The following is a 23,484-nucleotide window of genomic DNA, read 5'->3' as shown; positions in this document are numbered from 1 at the left end:
TTATTGCACCTTTGCAGAACGTCTTAAGGTTGGATAGTGTCAGTCCTCCAATTTTGTTGTTCTCCTTCAGTAGTGAGTGTGTTGGCTATTGTGGGTCGTTTCCCTTTCCATATAAACTTTTAATCAACTTGGCAACAACTATAAAATAATATTCTGAGATTTTGACTGAGATTGCACTGAATCTCTAGATCAAGTTGGGAAGAAGTGCCATCTTAACGATATTGAGACTTCCTATACATGAACATCGAATATCACTCCCTTTATTTAATTCTTCGATATCTTTCATCAGATAAATTTCATTATTTGATATCCTTCCTTAAATAGATCTTTTTATCTAAATTCTTTTTAATTAATTTTATTTTTTAGGGGTTCCAAAATTCATTGTTTATGCACCACACCCAGTGCTCTATGTAATATGTGCCCCCCTTAATACCCACTACCAGGCTCACCCAACCCCCCACCCCCACCCTCCAAAACCCTGTTTGTTTCTCAGAGTTCACAGTCTCTCATCATTCATCTTCCCCTCCGATTATTCCCAATTCATTTTTCCTTTCCTCCTTCTAATGTCCTCCATGTTATTCCTTATGCTCTACAAGTAAGTGAAACCATGTGATAATTTTCTCTGCTTGACATATTTCACTCAGCATACTCTTCTCCAGACCCATCAATGTTGATATAAAAGTTGGGTATTCATCCTTTCTGATGGAGGCATAATATTCCATTGTATATGTGGATCACATCTTCTTTATCCATTGGTGTACTGAAAGGCATCTTGGTTCTTTCCACAGTTTGGCAATTGTGGCCATTGCTGCTATGAACACTGGGGTACAGACAGTCCTTCTTTTCACTACATCTGTATCTGTGGGGTACATACCCAGTCGTGCAATTGAAGGGTCATAGGTAGCTCTAATTTTAATTTCTTGAGGAATCTCCACGTTGTTTTCCAAAGTGGCTGCACCAATTTGCATTCCCACCAACAGTGTAAGAGGGTTTCCCTTTCTCCACATCCTCTCCAACACTTATTGTTTCCTGCCTGTTGATTTTGGCCATTCTAAATGGTGTAAGGTGGTAACTCAATGAGGTAGTGTCCTTCTGTACGTCTGACTATAGTCTTTAGCTTAAAATCTAATTTATCTGATATGAGAATCGCTATCCCAGCTTTCTTTTGAGGCCCATTGGCATGAAAGATGTTTCTCCATCTCTTCACTTTCAGTCTGCATGTATTTTTAGGTTCCAAATGTTTCTTTTGTAGACATATGGATGGGTCCTGTCGTTTTATCCAGTCTGCAATCCTGTGCCATTTTATGGGAGCATTTAAGCCATTCACACTGACAGTGATTATTGAAAAATATGATTTTATTGACATCATGTTGCCTGTGAAGTCCCTGTTTCTATAAATTGTCTCTGTAAATTTCTTTCTATGTCACTCTTTGGTTCCTTCTTCTTTTATAGAACCCCCCCTTAATATTTCTTTTAGTACCGACTTGGTGGTCACATACTCTTTTTTAAACCTTGCCAGTCTTGGAAGCTCTTTATCTTTCCATCCATTTTGAGTGTCAGCCCTGCTGGATAAAGTATTCTTGGTTCCATGTTCTTCTCATTTAGTGCCCTGAATATATTTTGCCAGTTCTTTCTGGCTTGCAGGTTTCTGTGGACAGGTCTGAAGTTATTCTGATGGTCCTTCCTCTGTACATAAAGGATCTCTTCCCCCAAGCTGTCCTTAAGACCTCCTGTCTGAAATTCTGATTGTGAATTTCGTAATTAAGTGTCTGAAGGTCTTTCTAGACTTGATGATATGGGCGGGGGTATGGGGGTGGGGAGGGTGTCCTTTCTGCCTCTAGGACACAAATACTTGTTCCATTCTCCAGATTGGGGAAATTTTCATCTAGAATTTGTTCACCTATATTTTCTTTCTTTTTTTTTTTAAAGACTTTATTTATTTATTTGACAGACAGAGATCACAAGCAGGCAGAGAGGCAGGCAGACAGAGAGGTAGAAGCAGGCTCCCCGCCGAGCAGACAGCCCGATGCAGGGGTCCATCCCAGGACCCCGGGATCATGACCTGAGCCAAAGGCAGAGGCTTTAACCCACTGAACCAGCCAGGCGTCCCTCACCTATATCTTCTAATCTTCTCTCTTTCTCCACCCTCTCAGGGATGCCAGTAATTCTGACATTGGAACATTTCATGGCATCAATTATTTCCCTAATTCTGTTTTCATGGCTTCTAAGCTGTTTGTTCCAGACCTCCTCCTGATCCTTCTTTTCTATCAGTTTGTCTTCTAGTTCACTAATTCGATCATCTGCCTCAGTTCCCCTAGCTGTTAGAGTATTTAGATTAGATTGGATCTCATTGATAGCATTTTTTAGTACTGCCAGATCAGCCCGCACTTCTGCCCTTAGAGATTCTATGTTGCCACTAATGGTCTTCTCCAACCTGACCATTGCCTGGTTAATTGTTATTTGAGATTCTCTTTCCGACATACTGTTTATGTCCATATCCAATAGTTATGTGACAGAGGGCATAGTCTCTGAATTTTTCTTCTGTTGGGTGTTCCTTCTTCTACTAGTCATTTTGGTGAGAGGTGATTGAGGGGATGTATACCTGAATCAACCACAATCCAGACAAGGTGCACCTTGTTTTAGTTTCATCACCCAGCAATGCTGGCAATAAGATGGCACAGAAGACACCACTGAGGTCTCAGGAAGGGATCAGGGAGACAGGCAAAAGTCTGTCAGGCACCCTTTCATTTCACTGCCTCCTCCAAATAGATCTTGTCAATACTTGTCAATATAATTAAGTATTCCATTTTTGGTTGGGCGATAATGTAAATGGTATTTTGAATTTAATTTCAAATTCCATTTATTCATTGCTTGTCTATGGGAGAGAAACTGACTTTTGTACACTAAGTTTGTATACTGCAACCTTGCTATATATTAGCTTATTATTTCCGTAAGTTTTTTTCTTAACTAATTCTTTCGGGTTTTTTACATAAATGATCATGTCATCAATGAATTCAGAGTTGTTCATCTTTCCTATCTGTGTATCTGTTGATGCCTCTTTGTGTCCTATTGCATTAGCTAGGGACACCCTAGCTTGATTTCTGACTTTAATGAGAAAGCTATGAGTTTCTCATCACTAAGAATGATAATAGCTAAGCGGTATTTGTATACATTTTTTTAATCAAGTTGAGAAAGTTCTGCTCCAGTCCTCATTTACTAAGTTGTTTTCATGAATGAGTATTAGATTTTATAAAATGTTTTATCTCCCCTGAATCTAGTGATATGATCACGTGATTTTTTTTTCTCTGTCCTGTTCATATAATGGAATACATTGATTTCTGAATGTAAACCAACCTTGCACACATGGGATAAATTTCACTTGGTCATGGTGCATAATTCTTTTTACACATTGTTGGATTTGATTTGCTAAAATTTTGTTAAGGACTTTTGTATCTATGCTGAGAAGAGATATTGGTATGCCGTTTTCTACTCTTGTATTGCCTTTGTCTGGTTTGGTAGTAGAGTACTATTGCCCTCAAAATGAGCTGGAATGAGTTATAACGTATTCTTTCTGTTTCTGTCTTCTGAAAGAGATTGTAGAGAGTTGATTATAGAGAATTGGTGTGACTTCTTCTTTAAATTTTTTTTTTAAAGATTTTATTTATTTATTTGACAGAGATCATAAGTAGGCCGAGAGGCAGGCAGAGAGAAAGAGGAGGAAGCAGGCTCCCTGCTGAGCAGAGAGCCCGATGCGGGGCTCAATCCCAGGACCTGGAATCATGACCCGAGCCGAAGGCAGAGGCTTTAACCCACAGAGCCACCGAGGCACCCCTTCTCTAAATGTTTGATAGAGTCCACCAATGAACCCATCTGAGCCTGGTGCCTTCTGTTTTCGAAGGTTACTAATTATTGATTCAATTTCTTTAATATACTGAGGCTTATCCAGACTATTTCTTCTTGTGTACATTTTGGCAGATTTTGTCCTTCAAGGAATTGCTCCATTTCATCTGGTTATCAAATATGCATGCATACTGTTGTTGATATGTTAACCTATTATCCTCTTAATTTGAAGAAATATTTTCAAAAAAAACTGAACTGCTCAAAATTAAAGACTTATAGACTAACATTTTGACCTCCTTAAACATTCACTGGCATCCAGATTGTCAGGAAATGATATAATAGTTGGTAATGAAGCCAGCATTGTGAGATTCACTAATATCATGAGAGAACAGGCAAAAATCAACAAACATATAAGGAACTCATCAACATGAAGAAGAAATGAAAGAGAAATAATTCAGCAAAAAATGAGACAATGTAGCAACAGAAGAAAATGTCAAAGAAATCATCATAATACAAGTAGAGATAAAAATTTTTGGTTCTATCTTTCAGAACTCTATAGGTAATGAAACAATCAGAAAAAAGTTAACTCTCATTAGTTTTAAATTGTCAAAATTTCTCAAGACATAATCAAGTCAGAAAAATATCCGAGAAGCACAATGAAGAAATAAGGGAAAGGACAAGAGGAGAGAAAATACAAGATAATTAAAATATATAACGTAACCCAAGATATACAAAACACAACCAATAAAGCCTTAAAGAAAGAAATATAGAAAATGGTGGGAAGAACTTTTCAAGGAAATAGTTTATGAAAACTTTATAGAACCAGAGGACATGAATTGCTATTGAAAAGTACCACAAGAACATACAACAAGAGATTCACACTAAAATTATCACACTAAAATTATAAAATTATAAATTATCACACTAAAGTTATCAGACATAACAGAATTTTATTCTAAACCAAATTATCATTCAAGTGTGAAAGGAAAAACAATGATATTTTCAGACATGGAAATTCTCAAAAATTAGCTCCCTTATGCCCTTTCTTTAGAAGCCCCTGGAAGATATAATCTGCCTAAACAAAGCAGTAAACCAAGAAACAGAAAGGCAAGAGATTGAAAAAACAGGAGATTCAAAACAGAAAAGAGTTTTGTTAAAAATCCCCACAATTATAGTGAAAGGAAAACCTAGACAAAAGTTCTGCTGCAGGGAAAGTATCTAGTCCATGTTGAAGCAGGAGGTTGCTGTGCTCCAGGAAGATTACTTCAAGAGAATAAGTAGATATGACATTATTACGCGACAGACTAGACTATGTGGAACATTGTCCAGACAAGCGTGATTTAAAGGAGAGCTTTGTGGCATGGGAGGACTTAGTCAAATATCTAAGGATAATAGAGTAATTAACAACTCCAGGAATAATAAAAAAAAAAAGTTGAAGGAAAGTAAATAAAGTAAACAATGAACAATATATTGTTATAACAAATCTCTGAAAATAATTTTAATTGAAATTTAAACTATAATTACATTATAAAATGGATAACAGGAGTCAATGTTTCAAGGGAGTGAAGATGCTTGTCATTAAGTAAGTATTTTCATTAGATAATTAATGAAAAAAGTTACTGCCTCTGGGATGCAGGATAAGCCCTGAGAAGGAGATAATGGATTCCAATTTTGCGTTAGCACTATTTTAATTTTAAAATATATACATGTAATTTGGGAGAAGAGAGATAACAGAAAGCTTGTGAGCCTCCTACTGAGGTATTATCCTTCTATTGAGGGGGTAGCTCAGGGAATAACGGACTTGACCAAGCGTCCTTGCAAACATAAAAGTGGAATTCACCAGTGGACTATTCAAAAAAACAAAACAAAACAAAACAAAACCCTGACATACATTACCTGTCCAAACAGCCATTCAAAAGTATCTAGAATTTATGGATTTATGAGGCACTGCTGGTAGGAGAATGAAAATTCCTCATTTAGATACTTCCTACTTATATAACTTATTGAAAGTACAAAAATGGGAAGCTCCAAACGAAAACAGCTTCCATTAGGAAAAAGTTTCTAAAAATGACATCCAAAAGTTACATGTTAATTCAAAGGCAAAAGGCATCTTAAGGAGGGAGAAAAGGACAATTTGGAAGCTGTGTCTGATAGATGCCAACTTCTATAGGAAGAAATGTTACATGTCTGCCTGATTATACTCATATCATTTGAATCATTAGTAAACATTGGGGTCAATAAATTATATAATCAAGTGAAGTTTGCTTTCACATTCCAATACTTTCTAGAAATACAGCAATATATATATATTTTTTTTACAAATTAACTAAGTATAGAAAATGTTCAATGAATTTTAAACCATTAAAAATAGAAAAAAGGGGGCACCTGGGTAGCTCAGTCATTAAACATCTGCCTTGGGCTCGGGGTCCTGGGATTGAGCCCGACATTGGGCTCCCTGCTCAGTGGGAAGCCTGCTTCTCCCTCTCCCACTCTGCCTATTTGTGTGCTCACTCTCACTGTGTCACTCTGTCAAATAAATAAATAAAATCTTAAAAAATATAATAAAATAAAATAAAATGATGTTATTAATATCGTATCAAAAAATGGGCAGAAGATATGAACAGACACTTCTCCAACGAAGACATACAAATGGCTATCAGACACATGAAAAAATGTTCATCATCACTAGCCCTCAGGGAGATTCAAATTAAAACCACATTGAGATACCACCTGACACCAGTTAGAATGGCCAAAATTAGCAAGACCGGAAACAACGTGTGTTGGAGAGGATGTGGAGAAAGGGGAACCCTCTTACACTGTTGGTGGGAATGCAAGTTGGTGCAGCCACTTTGGAGAACAGTGTGGAGATTCCTGAAGAAATTAAGAATAGAGCTTCCCTATGACCCTGCAATTGCACTGCTGGGTATTTACCCCAAAGATACAGATGTAGTGAAAAGAAGGGCCATCTGTACCCCAATGTTTATTGCAGCAATGGCTACGGTCGCCAAACTGTGGAAAGAGTCAAGCAGAGACAGTCAAGTATCATATGGTCTCACTTATTTGTGGAGCATAACAAATAACATGGAGGACATGGGGAGATAGAGAGGAGAGGGAGTTGAGGGAAACTGGAAGGGGAGATGAACCATGAGAGACTATGGACTCTGAAAAACAACCAGAAGGTTTTGAAGGGGCGGGGGGGTGGGAGGTTGAGGAACCAGGTGGTGGGTAATAGGGAGGGCATGTACTGCATGGAGCACTGGGTGTGATGCCAAAACAATGAACACTGTTATGCTGTAAATAAACAAATAAACAAATAAATAAATAAATAAATCTGTCGAACACCAAAAAAAAAAAAAATAATAATAAAATAAAATAAAATAAAATGATGTTATTAAAAACTTAGGGGAAAAAAAAAAACAGAATTACATATATACCAAATCCTAAGATGGGGAAGATGGTCTAATCTTTAAAACAATGTTAGAATTCATAGAGGAAATGATAGCTAAATTTCACTATGAAGTGTTTATTGAACAACAAATAAAACTAATGCCAAGCAACAAATCTTAGAAAAAATTCACAGTAAAGATGAAAAAATTTAATATAAATAAATAAGGAAATCATTGACATCAGACAAATACAACACCACAATGATAAAGGTAATTAATGAGCAGATAATTTACATATGAAATACATTATTAATAGCAAAGATAGAAAAATTTTAATCCTCATAAGTAATCAAAGAAATTGAAATGAAAATTGAAATGATGTACTTTCAATCACATAGAAAAATATCCAATTTCTTTAATTCAATGCTGGTAAGAGTTTATACTGAAGGAGAGGTAAACAGTATAACTCTTTACAAAAGCTCTTTTGCAAAACGTATCAAGAGCTTTAACATGTATATACTTTTTTTTTTTTTTTTGGTGAAAGAGAGAGAGAAAGCCTGAGTGTGTGCTCACTGGAGGAGGGGGAAAGGGGCAAAGGGAGGGAGGGAGGGAGGGAGGGAGGGGGAGAGAGAGAGAGAGAGAGAGAGGAAAATCTTAAGCAGGATCCACGCCCAGCACAGAGCCCAACCTCACTACCCTGAGATCCTAACCTGAATGAAAGTCAGGAGTCAGGAGTCAGATGCTTAATGGCTGAGCCACCCAGGCATCCCTAACATGCATATACCTCAGAAGGAATGCAGCCAATTCAGAGAATTGCACTTTTAAGAAAATCTAAACAGGTAAAAAGTATTATACACAAAAATGTTCAATACTACAATATTTATATGAATAAGAAAATAAAAGAAAAAACCTAAATCCGTATGATTATGCTTAATCTATAAGAGACACTTATTGAATAAAATAATCTATAATAGGTATCAGTGTCAATTTACATAACTAAGAGTCTATAATATCCAAGTAAAAGTTTCTATTAAAATTGAAGAAATTTCAACCAACACAGGCTGTAAGATTGCAACTATGTTAAAAAAAAATAACTAATAAAGGCATAGAACAAAAGAGTAAGATACGAAGTTATCAATAATAGTATGCTCTACATATTTGCATTCCAGATGACATTTCTGTGTTTCGAACATCTTCTAATTTTCCATAATGATGATATATTAATTTTTATTTGTCAAGTAAGTAAATTTTATTTTTCATGTAAGTAATTTACCTAATTCAGAAAACAAAATTAGACAGTAATTTTTTCCTTAAAGTGATTATCTTAAAACAAGGGGGGAAACCATGGAGCCTTCCCTACCAGCTGCAGAATTCTTAGTTCTGTATTTTAAACAAAAGGGAAATAAATCTCCATATTGTGTGCTACTTTTTTTTTAAATGCCTACAGTAACACTGTTTTATTTGTTTGTTTAAAGATTTTATTTATTTGACAGAGAGAAGTCACAAGTAGGCAGAGAGGCAGGCAGAGAGAGAGAGAGAGAAGCAGGCTCCCTAACCAGCAGAGAGCCCAATGTGGGGCTCGATCCCAGGACTCTGAGATCATGACCTGAGCCGAAGGCAGACGCTTAACCCACTGAGCCACCCAGGCACTCCTTGTGTGCTACTTTAATGAGGCTTCTCTTACTAGGTGCCAAGGATAATTATCAATTGAGCACTATTTTATTATTAATAACTTAATGTCAAATTATAAAAACAAAATATTGCATAATAAGGCATAAACTAGACTTAACTTTTTATGAAAAATACTTAAACATATATAATAAAATGCAAAACCAAAGCTTGACAAAAGTAGGGTTTATATTTGAATATTTGGAGAAAATGAATAAATAATGCTTAAAAACTTAATATACTTGCCCTTCTTTTGTTTCTTTGTTTTTACTTACCCTTCTTTACATGAACTTAGTCCTTTAATCACCCATTCCTTTCGGGGGAAATTTTTCTTAAATTAAATTTTCATCATTTCATTATAAACCTAACATATTTTATTTTAATACCTTCTATTTTGATTTAATCATTTAAAACTACACATACAATAAATAACTAAACTGACCTTTGTTTTTAGTTATAACCAATTTTTTAAAACAAGAGTCACTGATCTGAGATTATGTCCACACTATTGTCACCAGCTAGAACCCAAGACCTGACCTTTACTACCCACCTGCTTTAACTCACTAACATGTGTCTTACATTGTTCCTTAAGCTCTTCTTTCCAGCTTACCTCTTAACTCAGGCAAATGACACTGGAAACCACCCTATAGGTGACGGCAACTGCCCTGACAAGACCTCCCACCTACTCCAGACTACCCAGAACTTTTGAGCTAAACTTCCAACTCATATCTGCACAGACGACAGAGTTAGCTCTGGAATAACCTATCATTACCTTTGCCTCATTATAATACTAAAATCTCTACCCAAGGAGGGACCTCAACCTCATTTACATAACACCAATGTAGGGAAAACTCCGTTTCCTTAAGGGTCATGTGTGACATAGCCACCTCTACATAGGATAAGAAGGCGTCCCTAGCTAAATATTCATCCTAGGTCTGGCTGGGTGGCTTATTAGTCAGTTAAGTGACTGACTCTTGATTTCGACTCGGGTCATGAACTCAGGGTAGTGAGATCCAGCCCTGCATGGGGCTCTGGGCTGAGCTTATAATCTGCTTAATAGTCTCACTCTGTCCCACCCCCACGGCTCACGTTCTTTCTGTCCAAAAAATTAATTAATTAAAAATTCATCTAACCCTAAACAAAAGGTAACCCTTCACCTGATGTCAAGGAGTCACAGCTTTAGAAGCCGATGCCCATGATCTCCTCAATAAAGTTGTCTTTGTGCGACAACATCACCTGGTGCAGTTTCTGTAATTCAATAAGGAGTGAACTTCCCGTGGGTTTGGTTACACTATTTCTCAAAATTCATTCTCACAGGCACAATTTAAGTCACACACACAGAAATCATATCATAGTTTACTTTCTTATATTTCTATTTTAAAAAGTAAATATCATATTCTGAATTTTTAAACTTTTAGCTGTTTAAGTGTAAATGTTTGATATGAACACACCAAGTATTACATACCAGTAGCTTGAACAAAACATGGTCGAATAAGTGGTGTTGTCCTTGGAATCATAGGAGTATTTGACAAACGATACTGAGTGTAAAGTTCTGAAGCCTTGAAGAAATTAATTTGAACTTGAATGCTGAAGTTATATGTTGCCACCTGACAGACAAAAAAAATACATTACACTTGTGATTATTTTTGCTATAAGAAATTTGTGACACTATTTTAATTGTATGTAAAGTATACAACTTGAAGATTTGATACACATATCATAATTAAGTAACACCACAATCAGGCTAATTAACATATCAATCCGTTTCACATAGTTATCCTGCACCTTACTGTGAGAACACAAAGGATTCACCCTCTTAATAAATTTCAGAGATAAAGTATAGTATTGTTACCAGAACTACTAAATTACACAGCAATCTCACCTCTGGGTATTTACCCAAAGGAACTGAAATAAGGATCTCAAAGACATACCTACAATCCTATATTCATTGCAGCACTATTCACACGGTAAAGACATGGAAATAATCTGAATGTCCACCAAGGGATAAGTGGATTAAGAAAATGTGGTATATACATACAATGGAATATTTTTCAGCTTTAAAAATAGAAGGAAAATCAGCCATTTGCAAAAATACAGATGAACCTGCAGGACATTATGCTTGGTGAAATAAACCAAACACAGAAAGACAAATAATACATGATCTCACTTATATGTGGAATCTAAAACAGTCAAACTCATAGAAGCAGAAAACAGAATGGTGGTTACTAGGGGCTAGAGAGTGTGAGATATGGGGAAATGTTGCTCAAGGGGTACAAAGTTTCAGTTATTCAAGATGAATAAGTCCTGGAGATCTAATGAGATATTATGGATTTGGCAAAACAGGAGTTTAAAAAAAAAGACATTTTCAAAAAGAAAATTATCTTGTGATGTTGAAAGTTGTTTTTCCTTTTTTGAAATAAGACCTGGTTTATTTTTCACAAGTCTAAAAACAATTCTTAAGAATAAAAATAAATTTGAAGAATATTTCCTATGGATTCAAAATGGACCAAAGACCTAAATATAAAACCTAAAACTATAAACCATTTAAGAGAAAAATCATTGTAATTGTTGGTGAGGCAAGATTTCTAAAATACAATACAAAATGAATCATCTACAAAAGAAAAAAAGATTAAATTATACTTTATCAAAGTTAAAAACACAAAAGGAATATTCTTTGCAAAAACTAATTTTGAAAAGTCACTGAACAAATGGATGACTGCAGCGTTCAACAATCAAGAACAGATAAAATCTGATTTTCAGAGTTACCACATTATAATATTCAAATAAACACTTTTTAACAAAAAAACCCACAATGCATACCAAGAAATATGAAAGCATGACCCAGTCAAAGGAAAAACTAAATGACAGAAACCACCAAAGAGTAAGTCCACACTCTGGACTTACAAGAGAAAGACTTTAAATCTACCGTCTTAAATCTGCACACAGATGAGGGACCTGGGTGGCTCAGTTGGTTAAGCATCTGCCTTCAGATCAGGTCATGATCCTGGGGTCCTGGTACTAAGCTCAGCAGGGAGTATGCTTCTCCTTCTACCTCTGCCCCTCCCCCGACTTGTGCTCATTTGCGCTCTCTCTGTCTCAAATAAATAAATAAAATCTTTTTTAAAAGTTGTTCATAGAGGGGCGCCTGGGTGGCTCAGTGGGCTTAAGCCTCTGCCTTTGGCTCAGGTCATGATCTCGGGGTCCTGGGATCAAGCCCTGCATTGGGCTCTCTCCTCAGTGGGGAACCTACTTCTCCCTCTCTCTCTGCCTGCCTCTCTGCCTACTTGTGATCTCTCTCTGTCAAATAAATAAATAAAATCTTTAAAAAAAAAAAAAGTTGTTCATAGAGCTAAACAATAGAAAAACAAAATGATGTATGAAAAAAATGAGAATATCAACAAAGAGATAGAAATAGATAAAAATCCATTTTTTTAGATAGAAAGAGATAAAAATCAATGAAAGTAAAAGTTGGTTCTTTGAAGATTTTTTATACAAAGTATAAAACTTCCTCCTCTCTACCTGCCTCTCTGCCTACTTGTGATCTCTCTCTCTCTGTCAAAAAATAAATAAATAAATAAAGATTCAAGGGGTGCCTGGGTGGCTCAGTCAGTTAGGCATCCAACTCTTGATTTCATCTCAGGTGGTAAGATCAAGCCCTGTGTTGGGCTCCACACTCAAAGAGGTGTCTGCTTCTCTCCTCCCTCTGCCCCTCCCACCGCTCATAGGTGCTTGCTCACTTGCGCTCTCTAAAATAAATAAATAAATATATTTTTTAAAATAATAAAATAAGATCCAAAAGAATAAAATCCCTAGAAATAAATGTGTACAAGTTGTGACAAACTTATACAATGAAAACTATAACACATTGTTGAACAAAATTAAAGCTCTACACAAATGGAAAGACATCCAATGTTCACTGACTGGAAGTTTTAGTATTGTTCAGATGTCAGTACGACAACAAACAATCTAAAATTCATGGCAATCCCTATCAGAAATCCAATGGCCATTTTTGAAAAAATGGATAGGCCAACCATTAAATTCATAAGTAATCGTAAGGCTCCAAATAGACAAAACAATCTGAAAAAAAGAACAAGGGTAAAAGAACTCATATTTCTCAATTTTGAAACTTATTATAAAGGTAGTTATTGAATCAGTGTGATACTGGCAAATGGGACTACATCAAACGCCAAAATATCTGTTCATCAAAGTAAAAAATCAACAAAGCAGAAAGGCAACTTACGAAATGAGAGAAAATGTTTGCAAACCATGTATTTGGTAAGGGATTAATAACCAAAATATACAAGAACTACAGCTCGACAGGAACAAAAATTTTAACTCAATTCTAAAAAGGGCAAAGGATTTGAGTGGATATTTCCCCAAAGAGGATATATGGATATTCAACAAGCAAATGAAAAGATACTCGACAACACTAATCATCAGAGGAATGCAAATCAAATCACAGTAAGATATCACCTCACATCCATTATCATGGCTGTGATCAAAAATCCAGAAAATAGTAAGTGTTGGTGTGAATATGGAGAAATTGGAACCCTTGTACAGTATTGGTGGGACAGTAAAATGGTGCTAGCAATATGTAAAAGAGTATGGAGGTTCCTCAAGAAATTAAAAATAGAGCTACCATTTAATCCGGCTATCACACGATCTGAAAGCAGGGTCTTGAAGAGATATTTGTATACCTATCTCCATAATAGCACTATTCAAAACAACTGAGACAGATGAATGGATAAACAAAATCTGACATAAATATTATTTAGGCTTACAAGTAAAGGAAATACTGTCACATGCTACAACATGAACGATCTCTGAGGACATTATGTTAAGAGAAATAATCCAATCACCAAAAGGCAAATACTATATAATTCCACTTACATGAGGTATCTACAGTAGTCAAATTTATAGAAACACAAAGTAGAATGGTTATTGCCTAGATTTCAGGGGAGAGGGGAAATGGATGTAGCATTTTTAAATGGGAACAGAGTTTCAGATCTGCAAAATAAAAAAGTTCTGGGATCTGTTTCACAACAATGTGAATACAATTTAACACTTAAAATGGTCAAGATGGCAAATTTTGTTACATGTTTTCTACCACATAAAAATGAAAACCCAAAATATTGTGCTAAGTGCAAGAATACAGACACAAATGGTCACATACTATATAATTCCTTTTATATGAAATAATTCAGAAGAGACAGATTCATAGAGACTGAATGCGAACTGGTGGCTGCCAGTGGTTCATGGAAACAAAGGTTAGGAGAAACTGCTTTAATATCTAAAGGGTACTGCTTTGCAGTGATTGAAATGTTTTGAAATGGGAGAGAGGGAATGGTTACACCATACCGTAAAGACACTAAATGCCACTGAATTGTTTACTTTAAAAATGGTTCACTTTATGCTATATAAAGTTCCTCTCAATAAATTATTTCTTAAACAATTAAGAAGTTGGGGCACCTGGGTGGCTCAGTGGGTTAAGCCTCCACCTTTGGCCCAGGTCATGATCTCAGGGTCCTGAGATCAAGGCCTGCATCAGCCTCTCTGCTCAGCGGGGGAGCCTGCTTCCCCCCTTTCTCTCTCTGCCTGGTGTTCTGCCTAATTGTGATCTCTCTCCTTCTGCCAAATAAATACATAAAATCTTTTTAAAAAAATTAAATAAAGAGATAGATAGATAGATAGATAGATAGATAGATAGATAAAGGAGAAGTCAATCAAAGGTTTCTAGGAATTCTCCCAGATCCCTGTCATCTGATGATCTCAAGGTTCTAGAAAAGTAAAATTAAGAGAGTCTGTGCAAAATGATCGAGAGACTGTATTGTTTCTTACATGAGACTATTCTGTTTATTGAGATTAAAAAGCTTAACTATTCTTCCTACCTAACATTCTCCATCTCTTAGATGGATGTCTCTGATGAACAGCTCACCAGAAAATTTAAATGGCTTTAACCTTTAAATTCTGACTGGTAATTTCTTCCCTGTGAGCTCATCAGTTAAAAACTAAAGAACCGGGGTAAGGATGTGTGTGTAGGATTCAGAAGTGGCTGCAGATCCAAATACCAACTTTGGAAAACAAATTGTAAATTTTATAAATTATATAACTTATTAGAAAATTTAAAATTATAAAAAATAAAATTAATGTAGAAAAGAACTGAAAATACAACTGAAGTAATGTCAACACTAAAATATTTACACATGAGAAAACTATTACTGCATTTTAAATTAAATTATAAAACATGAAAATGATCAAAATTCATTTTTTCTCAAGTCTCATTTATTAACCATATATTGATTTTTTATTAAAACGTAATATTATTTATGTTTAAAATAATTTTTAAAATACTGATCCTGCAACAACTATAGCTCTATGGTTTCTTGGTACGTTTTTGGAGGTGGAAAGGCAGAATACAATGGGAAAGAACGGCAAATGTTTCAAATGCAGGAAAGGGAATAACAATGGTACAACTGACATATCTAAGTTTCCAAGATCATGACAACAAGCAACGATGGTTGCAGAGGTGCTATACTCATAAAGCCCATGCTGACAATCTGAAAATTTTAAATAAAATGGCTAATAATAGAAAGGCTATCTTAGAGTTCCAGCCATGAATATCACTCTACTAGGCAAAACATTTGGGTTTTCTTTTTGGTTTTTCTGTTTGTTTGTTTGTTTGTTTGTTTGTTTGACACAGAGAGAGAGAGAACAAGAACCGGGTGGAGAGAGGGAGAAACAGGCTCCCCGCCAAGCAGGGAGCCTGATGTGGGACTTGATCCCAGAACCCTGGGATCATGACTTGAGCCGAAGGCAGGCACTTAACTGACTAAGCCATGCAGGTGCCCCTCTTTGTTTTTATTTAACATTAGTTGGCTGCTGCGGTCTGAAACCGTCCCCTCAAAATTCATTTTGAAATCCTGACCCCCGAAGATGGTAATATTAGGAGGTAAGGTCTTGGGAGATGCTTAGCCCAGGAGGGTGAAACCCTCATGATTGGGATTAGTGCCTTATAAGAGAGTCCACAGAAATCCCTAACCCCTTCCACCATGTGAGGACACATCAAGAAGTCTGAAGCCCAGAAGAGAACCCAAGCTCTACCATGCCGGTGTCATGATCCTGGACTTCCAGCCTTCAGAACTGTGATAAATAAATTCGTATTGTTTACAAACTACTCAGTCTGTGGTATTTTGTTATAGAACCTGAACAGACTGAGACATTGGCCATACCACTGACAATTCTATGTCTTGTCATTAAAATCTTTTATAAATAGACTATTCTCGTAACAGAAAGCAAAAAATACTATAGCATGTTTTATTTTCATGAATGTTTCTTTATTTTGACAAATCAGAGCAAGCAACTCATTCCCAGGATATTTTATTTCTGCAATGACACCAATACAGATGTCAAGGAATTGAATAAAGATATATTTCATGTATAAACACTACCTGCTTTCATATATCAGTCCTTAAAACAATTTTGCTTGATCTTATTTCCCCTAGGATTTGTCATTATTAATCTTCAGCAACTAGTTTATCTTTTTGCTCTTATTTTGAGTATTACTATAAATTAGTATTTTCTATCATATAGTTTAAAAGTATTTATATTATTTTTAGGTTACTATCTTATTCTTTATGTTTTAGGTTTTGTTAATATAATACAAATACATATTTCAAAGTCAAATAGTATCAAAAAGCATGTGTCCCAAACTGTCATCCTCATCTGATTGGGATGGATAGAGATGGATTCCCAATGGAAGAAGCTGAGGGGAATGGAGGAGGAGATCATTGGAAATGTGAAGACAAGGAAATGGGAAGCCAGGAGTCTGGATGGACCTCTACATGAATACTGAAATCATTCAGACAATTAGAGGAGTAGAGTATAGAATATACGAAGAGACTGGCTAGTAGCAATGTCCAGAGATTACTACTCTGCATAAGGGAAATAGTAAACTCATATTATATGAAGTTCAAAGCAGCAGCCATTTTTAACAGAAAAAGACCTTCTAGAAAAACCCACCCAGGGAGTAAGCCTTCCAGAAAACATCACCTCTAGAGCCACATCTAGATCCAAAGGAAAGGCTATCTAAGGAACATTGCCTTAGAGAGAGCCATGTTCATAATATGAAGATACCACGAAGGGATAGGAAGCCCTAAAAAACACTGAAGAGTTATGTAAATATAAGGATCCTAGAGAGCAGACAGGAAGGGAAAGAAAGCCAAGAATGAGGGACCTCAGAGCTATTAACTGGAGAATCTATTCACAGAGCGCTCCACTTTGAGGGATGACTGAGGTTAAGTGTGATCATGATGGATTAAAATCCTGACCGTCACTGAGTACTGAGTCTTGACTGTCACTAGATCTAGCACTGGAGCTCAAAGTCAGGGATGAGAAGAGCAGAAGATGGGAATGGTAGGAAAGGTTTAACACAGAGCATGACTATCAGCTTCATTCAAGGATATCTGATGTCATAAATGATGATGATGCTCGTAATTGTCAAGTAATTCAGTGTACTGAATTACTTAATCGTCTCTTTCGTTGTAAGTATGGGACCTTTTTCCCTCTCAAAACAGGTATTTCCTAAAACAGTATGTGCTGAATCCACAGAGCTGAGTCATTCCTCCTGCCTTCTTTAACTGCCAATTGCATGTATGTGGGAAATTATACTGGACTTGCTTTCTCATAAATCACATCTTCACAGACAATTTATATAAAATGAGTTTATATCCAAGGTAGCCCTGTAATTACACAGAAAACAAAATTCAGAGGTTCCATGATTTCTCCACCCACATCTAATCCTCGCAACAAAACTAAAAGAATACAAGATTTTTCTCTTACATAGAAACTCAGTGATACAGAGAGAGAAAAGGAAATGAGGGCTATCACTGTGAAACCACTGAGCTATCTAATGAAGGAGAAAATCTTGGGAAGTTTTGTGAAGTGTACCACTTTAAGTGCTTTCCCAGTTGTCGTCATTCAAACAGAGGAATACCTCAAACTGAAAAATGATATTCTGATGAAGATTTCAGTCCCCCAGCCAGTGTTGGGAGATAAAAATGTTTATGCGGCAGGTGTCATTCAAATGTCCTCTCTTAATCCTTGAAGGATCATCCTGCCTTCCTATAAGAATGGTTATAAATCCAGCATAACCCCTGAGAAGCATTTATGCAATACAAAGGTCACATATCTTTGAAGGACAAAAGTTGGTAGAAAAAAAGAAGGAAGTTAAAAATTTTGACTATTCTCCCTCATTTTCAAGAGCTTTAGGGCAGTTATACAACAGGACTGATGAGAGCTTCAGAGCAACCAAGCCACTGTAGACTGACTGGCCTGTGCCACAGAGTGGAACCTGGGCCACAGCGGCAGGAAAAAATGTCAAATACAATCTTGTGTGATGATGAAATGTTCTGCACTGTCCAAAACCATGCATGGATCCTGAGAACTTGAAATATGGCTATTTTGACTAAGGAAATATTTTTTTTTTATTTTATTTAACTTTAAAGCTTAATTTAAATACTCACACATGGCTACTGGCTACCCTATCAGGAAGCACAACTCTATACACTGGCCGAAAAGACAAGTGAGTGGACCAGAAGGACAAGAGAGGCTTGAATGACAGTGTAAACAAACCATTCCAGTCAAGGATGCCAAACACAACTATAATTGCCCACCATGTAATTGCCTGTCACTTTTAATTGCAGGCAAACCCAGTGCACTATAGGACAGGAAGGGATACAACTAGAAAGAAATCCAGCCCTTTATGATTTTACATTTGCCTCCTACACAGGTCAACTAAGAGAGCACCCACTGACTATTTACATTTACACACACACACACACACACACACACACAGAAAGATAATTTACAGCTAGCTATAAACAGAGTGGAGGATATGTGAAATGACTAGAAACCAGCTAATCCATCTGCCTTGCTGGCACAAATTTATAGAACAAAATCTCACAGGGTACGCTGTCTCTGCAGGGCTTTTTGTTTTGGTTTTGGTTTTTGTATGTTCATCTCTTGTTGGACTGAATTACATTTTGATACTCTAGGTAAATCTCCTTTTAAAATACCCAGTAAATGCAGAATGATTCAAAACCTTAAGGAATGTGTGACACTCCAGAGAACTAAATACATATAATTTAATTTTGTAACAAATTTTTAGAAACCTAAGAGAGCTACAATCTAAACATTAAAAAACAGATTAATAAGTTTTTAATTGTTGACAATGTTAAACGGTAAATTGAACTCAAAAAATGAAAATACCAAATTGCATATGAATCCTCCCAAAGAGTCATGTAACAAACTTAAACTGGATTACATACTTTCTCTAATTTTTAGTGACCCTCGGGCTAAAATGCTTTTGTGGATGAATGATGGCATTAAAAACACAGTTATAGGGTGCCTGGGTGGCTCAGTGGGTTAAGCCGCTGCCTTCGGCTCAGGTCATGATCTCGGGGTCCTGGGATCGAGTCCCGCATCGGGCTCTCTGCTCAGCAGGGAGCCTGCTTCCTCCTCTCTCTCTGCCTGCCTCTCTGCCTAGTTGTGATCTCTCTGTCAAATAAATAAATAAAATATTAAAAAAAAAACCACAGTTATATATTTCTACTATATAAAAATATAAATCACAACATAGACTTAATAAGAAAACATATAAATTGATCTCAACATACTTGAAAACATATATATTAAATTACTACACAAACTCGTTGGTTTCTTTCTCTTCTTTCCCTTACTTTCATCAAAGAATGTGTGTGTGTGTGTGTGTGTTTGCATACTTCTGCACACATACAAAATCCATGCATTCAGTAAGAGAAAGGCATAATGCTTCAAAATATTAACTTGTCACAAAAGGATTCTTTTCTTTTTTTTTAATTTAATTTATTTATTTGACAGAGATCACAAGTAGGCAGAGAGGCAGGCAGAGAAAGATGGAGAAGTAGGCTCCCCACTGAGCAGAGAGACGAATGAGGGGCTCGATCCCAGGACCCTGAGATCATGACCTGAGCTGAAGGCAGAGGCTTAACCCACTGAGCCACCCAGGTGCCCCAGGATTGTTTTCTTTTTATTGTCTTTATCAAAATTATAAGAGTACAGATTTTAAAAAATAAAAAAAAAAAAATCCCACATAGCTTATTTTGAAAATTAGCATTCTATTCCCTCCACCATCGTATACTTACACACATACATACATACAAAAACACATATACATAAATTCAGATGCAATCATTTTCAACTCTTTTAGTGGTTTTAGAATTCCTCAACATAGCTAAATAATCTATATGGACTGCAATATAAAACAAGCCTCAATAAATTTAAATTTATTTAAATAATACAAAGTATAGTCTCCAATCACAATGGGATAATACTAGAAGTCAATAACAAAAGGAAATTTGTAAATTCATGAGGATGTGGAAGTTAAACACCACATCCTAAATAACCAATGGATCAAAGGAAAAAACTTACATAAGAAATTGCACTTTGATGAACAGAAATAAAAACAAAATAGAGCAAAACTTTTGAAAGATGGGTAAAATAATGCTAAGAGGGAAATGTATAGCTTTAAAACCTATATAAAAAAAATAAGATCTAGGGGCACCTGGGTGGCTCAGTGGGTTAAGCCGCTGCCTTCGGCTCGGGTCGTGATCTCGGGGTCCTGGGATCGAGTCCCGCATCGGGCTCTCTGCTCGGCAGGGAACCTGCTTCTCCCCTCTCTCTCTCTCTCTCTGCCTGCCTCTCTGACTACTTGTGATCTCTCTCTGTGTCAAATAAATAAATAAATAAATATTTTAAAAAAATAAATAAATAAATAAAAATGAAAAAAATGAAAAAAATAAGATCTCAACTCAAAACCCTAACCTTCCACCTTAAAAAAAACACAAGAAAAAAAGCAAGCAAACTAAACTCAAAGTAGGCAGACCTGGTAGACAGTAAAGGATAAAGTAGAAATATATGAAATAAAGAACCAAAAACACTATAGAAAATCAACTATATCAATAACTGAATCTTGAAAATGGCAACAAAACTGACAAAACTGTTAGATAGGCTGACCAAGATGAAAAGAGAGATGACTCAATTTTAAAATAAAGTCAGAAATGAAAGAAGAAACATTATTACCTATGCTACAGAAATAAAAATAGTAGAATACCATGAACAACTGTATGCCAACTGTATGGCATACAAATGAATGCCAACAAATTAGATAATTTTGATAAAATTTCTCAAGACAAAACAGAAGATTTGACCACCAAAAATACAAACTTCCAGTTATAAGTCCTGGGGATATAATGTACAACATGGTGACTACAGTTAATAATACCATATTGTTATACTTCAAAGTTGCTAAGATAGTAGATCTTAAAAGTTCTCATCATAAGAAAAAAACTGTAATTATATGTGGTGATACATGTTAACTAAACCCATTGTGGTAATCATTTTATAATATATACATACATCAAATCATTATGTTGTACACCTGAAACTAATAAATGTTATCTGTCAATTATATATCAATAAAAACAGAACCAGGGAAACTTGCCTCAAAGAACTATTAAAGAAAACTATTAAGATATAGACAAAAGGAGGGAGGGAAAGTAGGGGAGACCCATTGTCCCTAGTTTTCTGAAGGGAAGCCAGAGAAATGATTACAGCAAAATAGAAAGTTCCCAGGAGAGAAAACATAAGTACAAGAAGAATATCACGTCATTTCAGAATTAACAATAGGGAATGAAACCAACATCCAATGGGTTCAATCCAAAGTGGACCATAAGTCAGAGGAAACTCATGAAATCTAACAGGCAACACTAATAAAGAACTGAAGAATGAGAAACTTGAGAACCCCTCCTTTTGTTCTGGAAGAATTTGACAAAGAGGAATATATGCAAAAAGTATTTTGAAAGTCTGCCCATAATTTGACCTGACAAAGCAGGAATATATGCAAAAAGTATTTTGAAAGTCTGCCCATAATTTGACCTGACAAAGAAATACTACTCATAACTAACAATTGGGATGACAGATATTTTGTATCAAATAATATAATCATGCCACTTCCAATGACAAGGACTTAATTTTTTGTGTTTTACAAATATATATTTAAGTCAAGATAACATTTCCTGATATTCTATAAAGTCCTGACAAGTGTCAATTTCTTTTCTTTTTTTCCATTGTATTATAGGTTTTTATTTTATTTGCTTCTATATTTACCCTTGTATATATAATTAGTTAAGCATCTAGAAATTATCCCCCAAATAAACTTAATCCCAAAAGAAATTATGACTGCAAATTTCTTCCTATGAATATGGAAAATGGTAAATGAAAGAGACTATATGAAAATAGTAATTGACATTCTGATAAGGGTAACTTTATGAAATTGAAGATTTTGAGTGCTAATGACTAGGGAAAAAGTTAATAAACCCAAAGAATACATACGAACGTTTTGTGTCCATAGGCTAAAAGAATATGTACTATTCATCATGTTTGGATTCCTAACATGGTATCATGAAGGTCCAGTGGGTCAGGAGGATAAGGACATAACATTGTTTTATTCAAGCTCTACAGCTCCGCAGCAGGTAGCCTTGAAAAGTCACTTAGCCTTGCTGTGCATTGGCTTCTATGACTGGAAAAGGGAAAAATCTGAAGTTTCAATGACTGTCTTATTGGATTCATGTGGAAATAAACTGATATTAGATATGTGAGTACCTTATAAATTCTGAGTACTATATAATTTTAATTAAAAGACTTACCATAATTTTAAAAATAAAAAATTTATATAAATCTATAACAAGCAAATAGATTGAATTAGTAATTTAAGATAAACATGACAAAGGAAAGCCCAGGAACAGATGACTTCAGTGGTGAAATCTATCACTAAATTAAAGCAGATTTACAATACAATCCTTCACAAATTTTTTTCAAAAAACAGAAGAGGAGAGAACACTTCTCAACTCATTCTAAGAAATCAATATTACCCTGATATGAAAACCAAACAAAGACAGTTGAAGGAAGGAAACTACAGATTAATATTCCTGATGAACATGGATGCAAAATCCCTCAAGGAAATACTTAGGAAACTGAATGCAGCAATAGATAAAAAGGATTATACTCCAGGTATAATAATCAAGCAGGATTTATTCCAGGAATGTAAGGCTGGTTTAACATATAGAAATCAATCAATATAATGCACCACATTAATAGAGGACAAATCAAGATCACCAAAACAGAAGCCAAAAATTTCTGACAAAATCCAAATTTCTTTTGTGATCAAAATACTCAACAGGAATAGAAGAGAACTTCCTCAACCTGAAAAAAGGAACGGAAAAAAAAAATTGCCAACATCATATTTAAAGATGAAAGAGGGATACTTTCCTCCTAATACCAGGAAGAAGTTAAGATGTTTGCTCTTACCACCTCTAAACCACATCGTACTGGAGATTCTGGAAATCAGGGAGTAAAAAATACAAAAGGCATCCAGATTGGAAATAGAGAAATAAAATTTTCTCTATTTCCAGAAAGCATATTTTTATAGGGAATTCTAAGGAATCTACTAAGAAACTATTAGAACTATGAATAAGTTCAACAAGGTTACAAAATA

General features: G+C 35.5%; 1 protein-coding gene across 1 annotated transcript in view; it reads right to left on the bottom strand.

Annotated features, from left to right (window-relative positions):
- The window catches only part of CFAP47 (cilia and flagella associated protein 47), a 545,441-nt gene that overhangs the window by 419,590 nt on the left and 102,367 nt on the right, over window positions 1–23,484 (bottom strand). Inside the window, exon 22 of the mRNA XM_045994745.1 lies at window positions 10,360–10,501. Within this exon, the coding sequence (XP_045850701.1) occupies window positions 10,360–10,501 (142 nt within the window). The remainder of the gene's footprint in view (window positions 1–10,359; window positions 10,502–23,484) is intronic.

This window comes from Meles meles, chromosome X, assembly GCF_922984935.1.
Source record: "Meles meles chromosome X, mMelMel3.1 paternal haplotype, whole genome shotgun sequence".
NCBI classification, from domain to species: Eukaryota; Metazoa; Chordata; class Mammalia; order Carnivora; family Mustelidae; genus Meles; species Meles meles.
The sequence above is the reverse complement of the archived record's forward strand: the minus strand, read 5'-3'. Positions and strand labels throughout refer to the sequence as shown.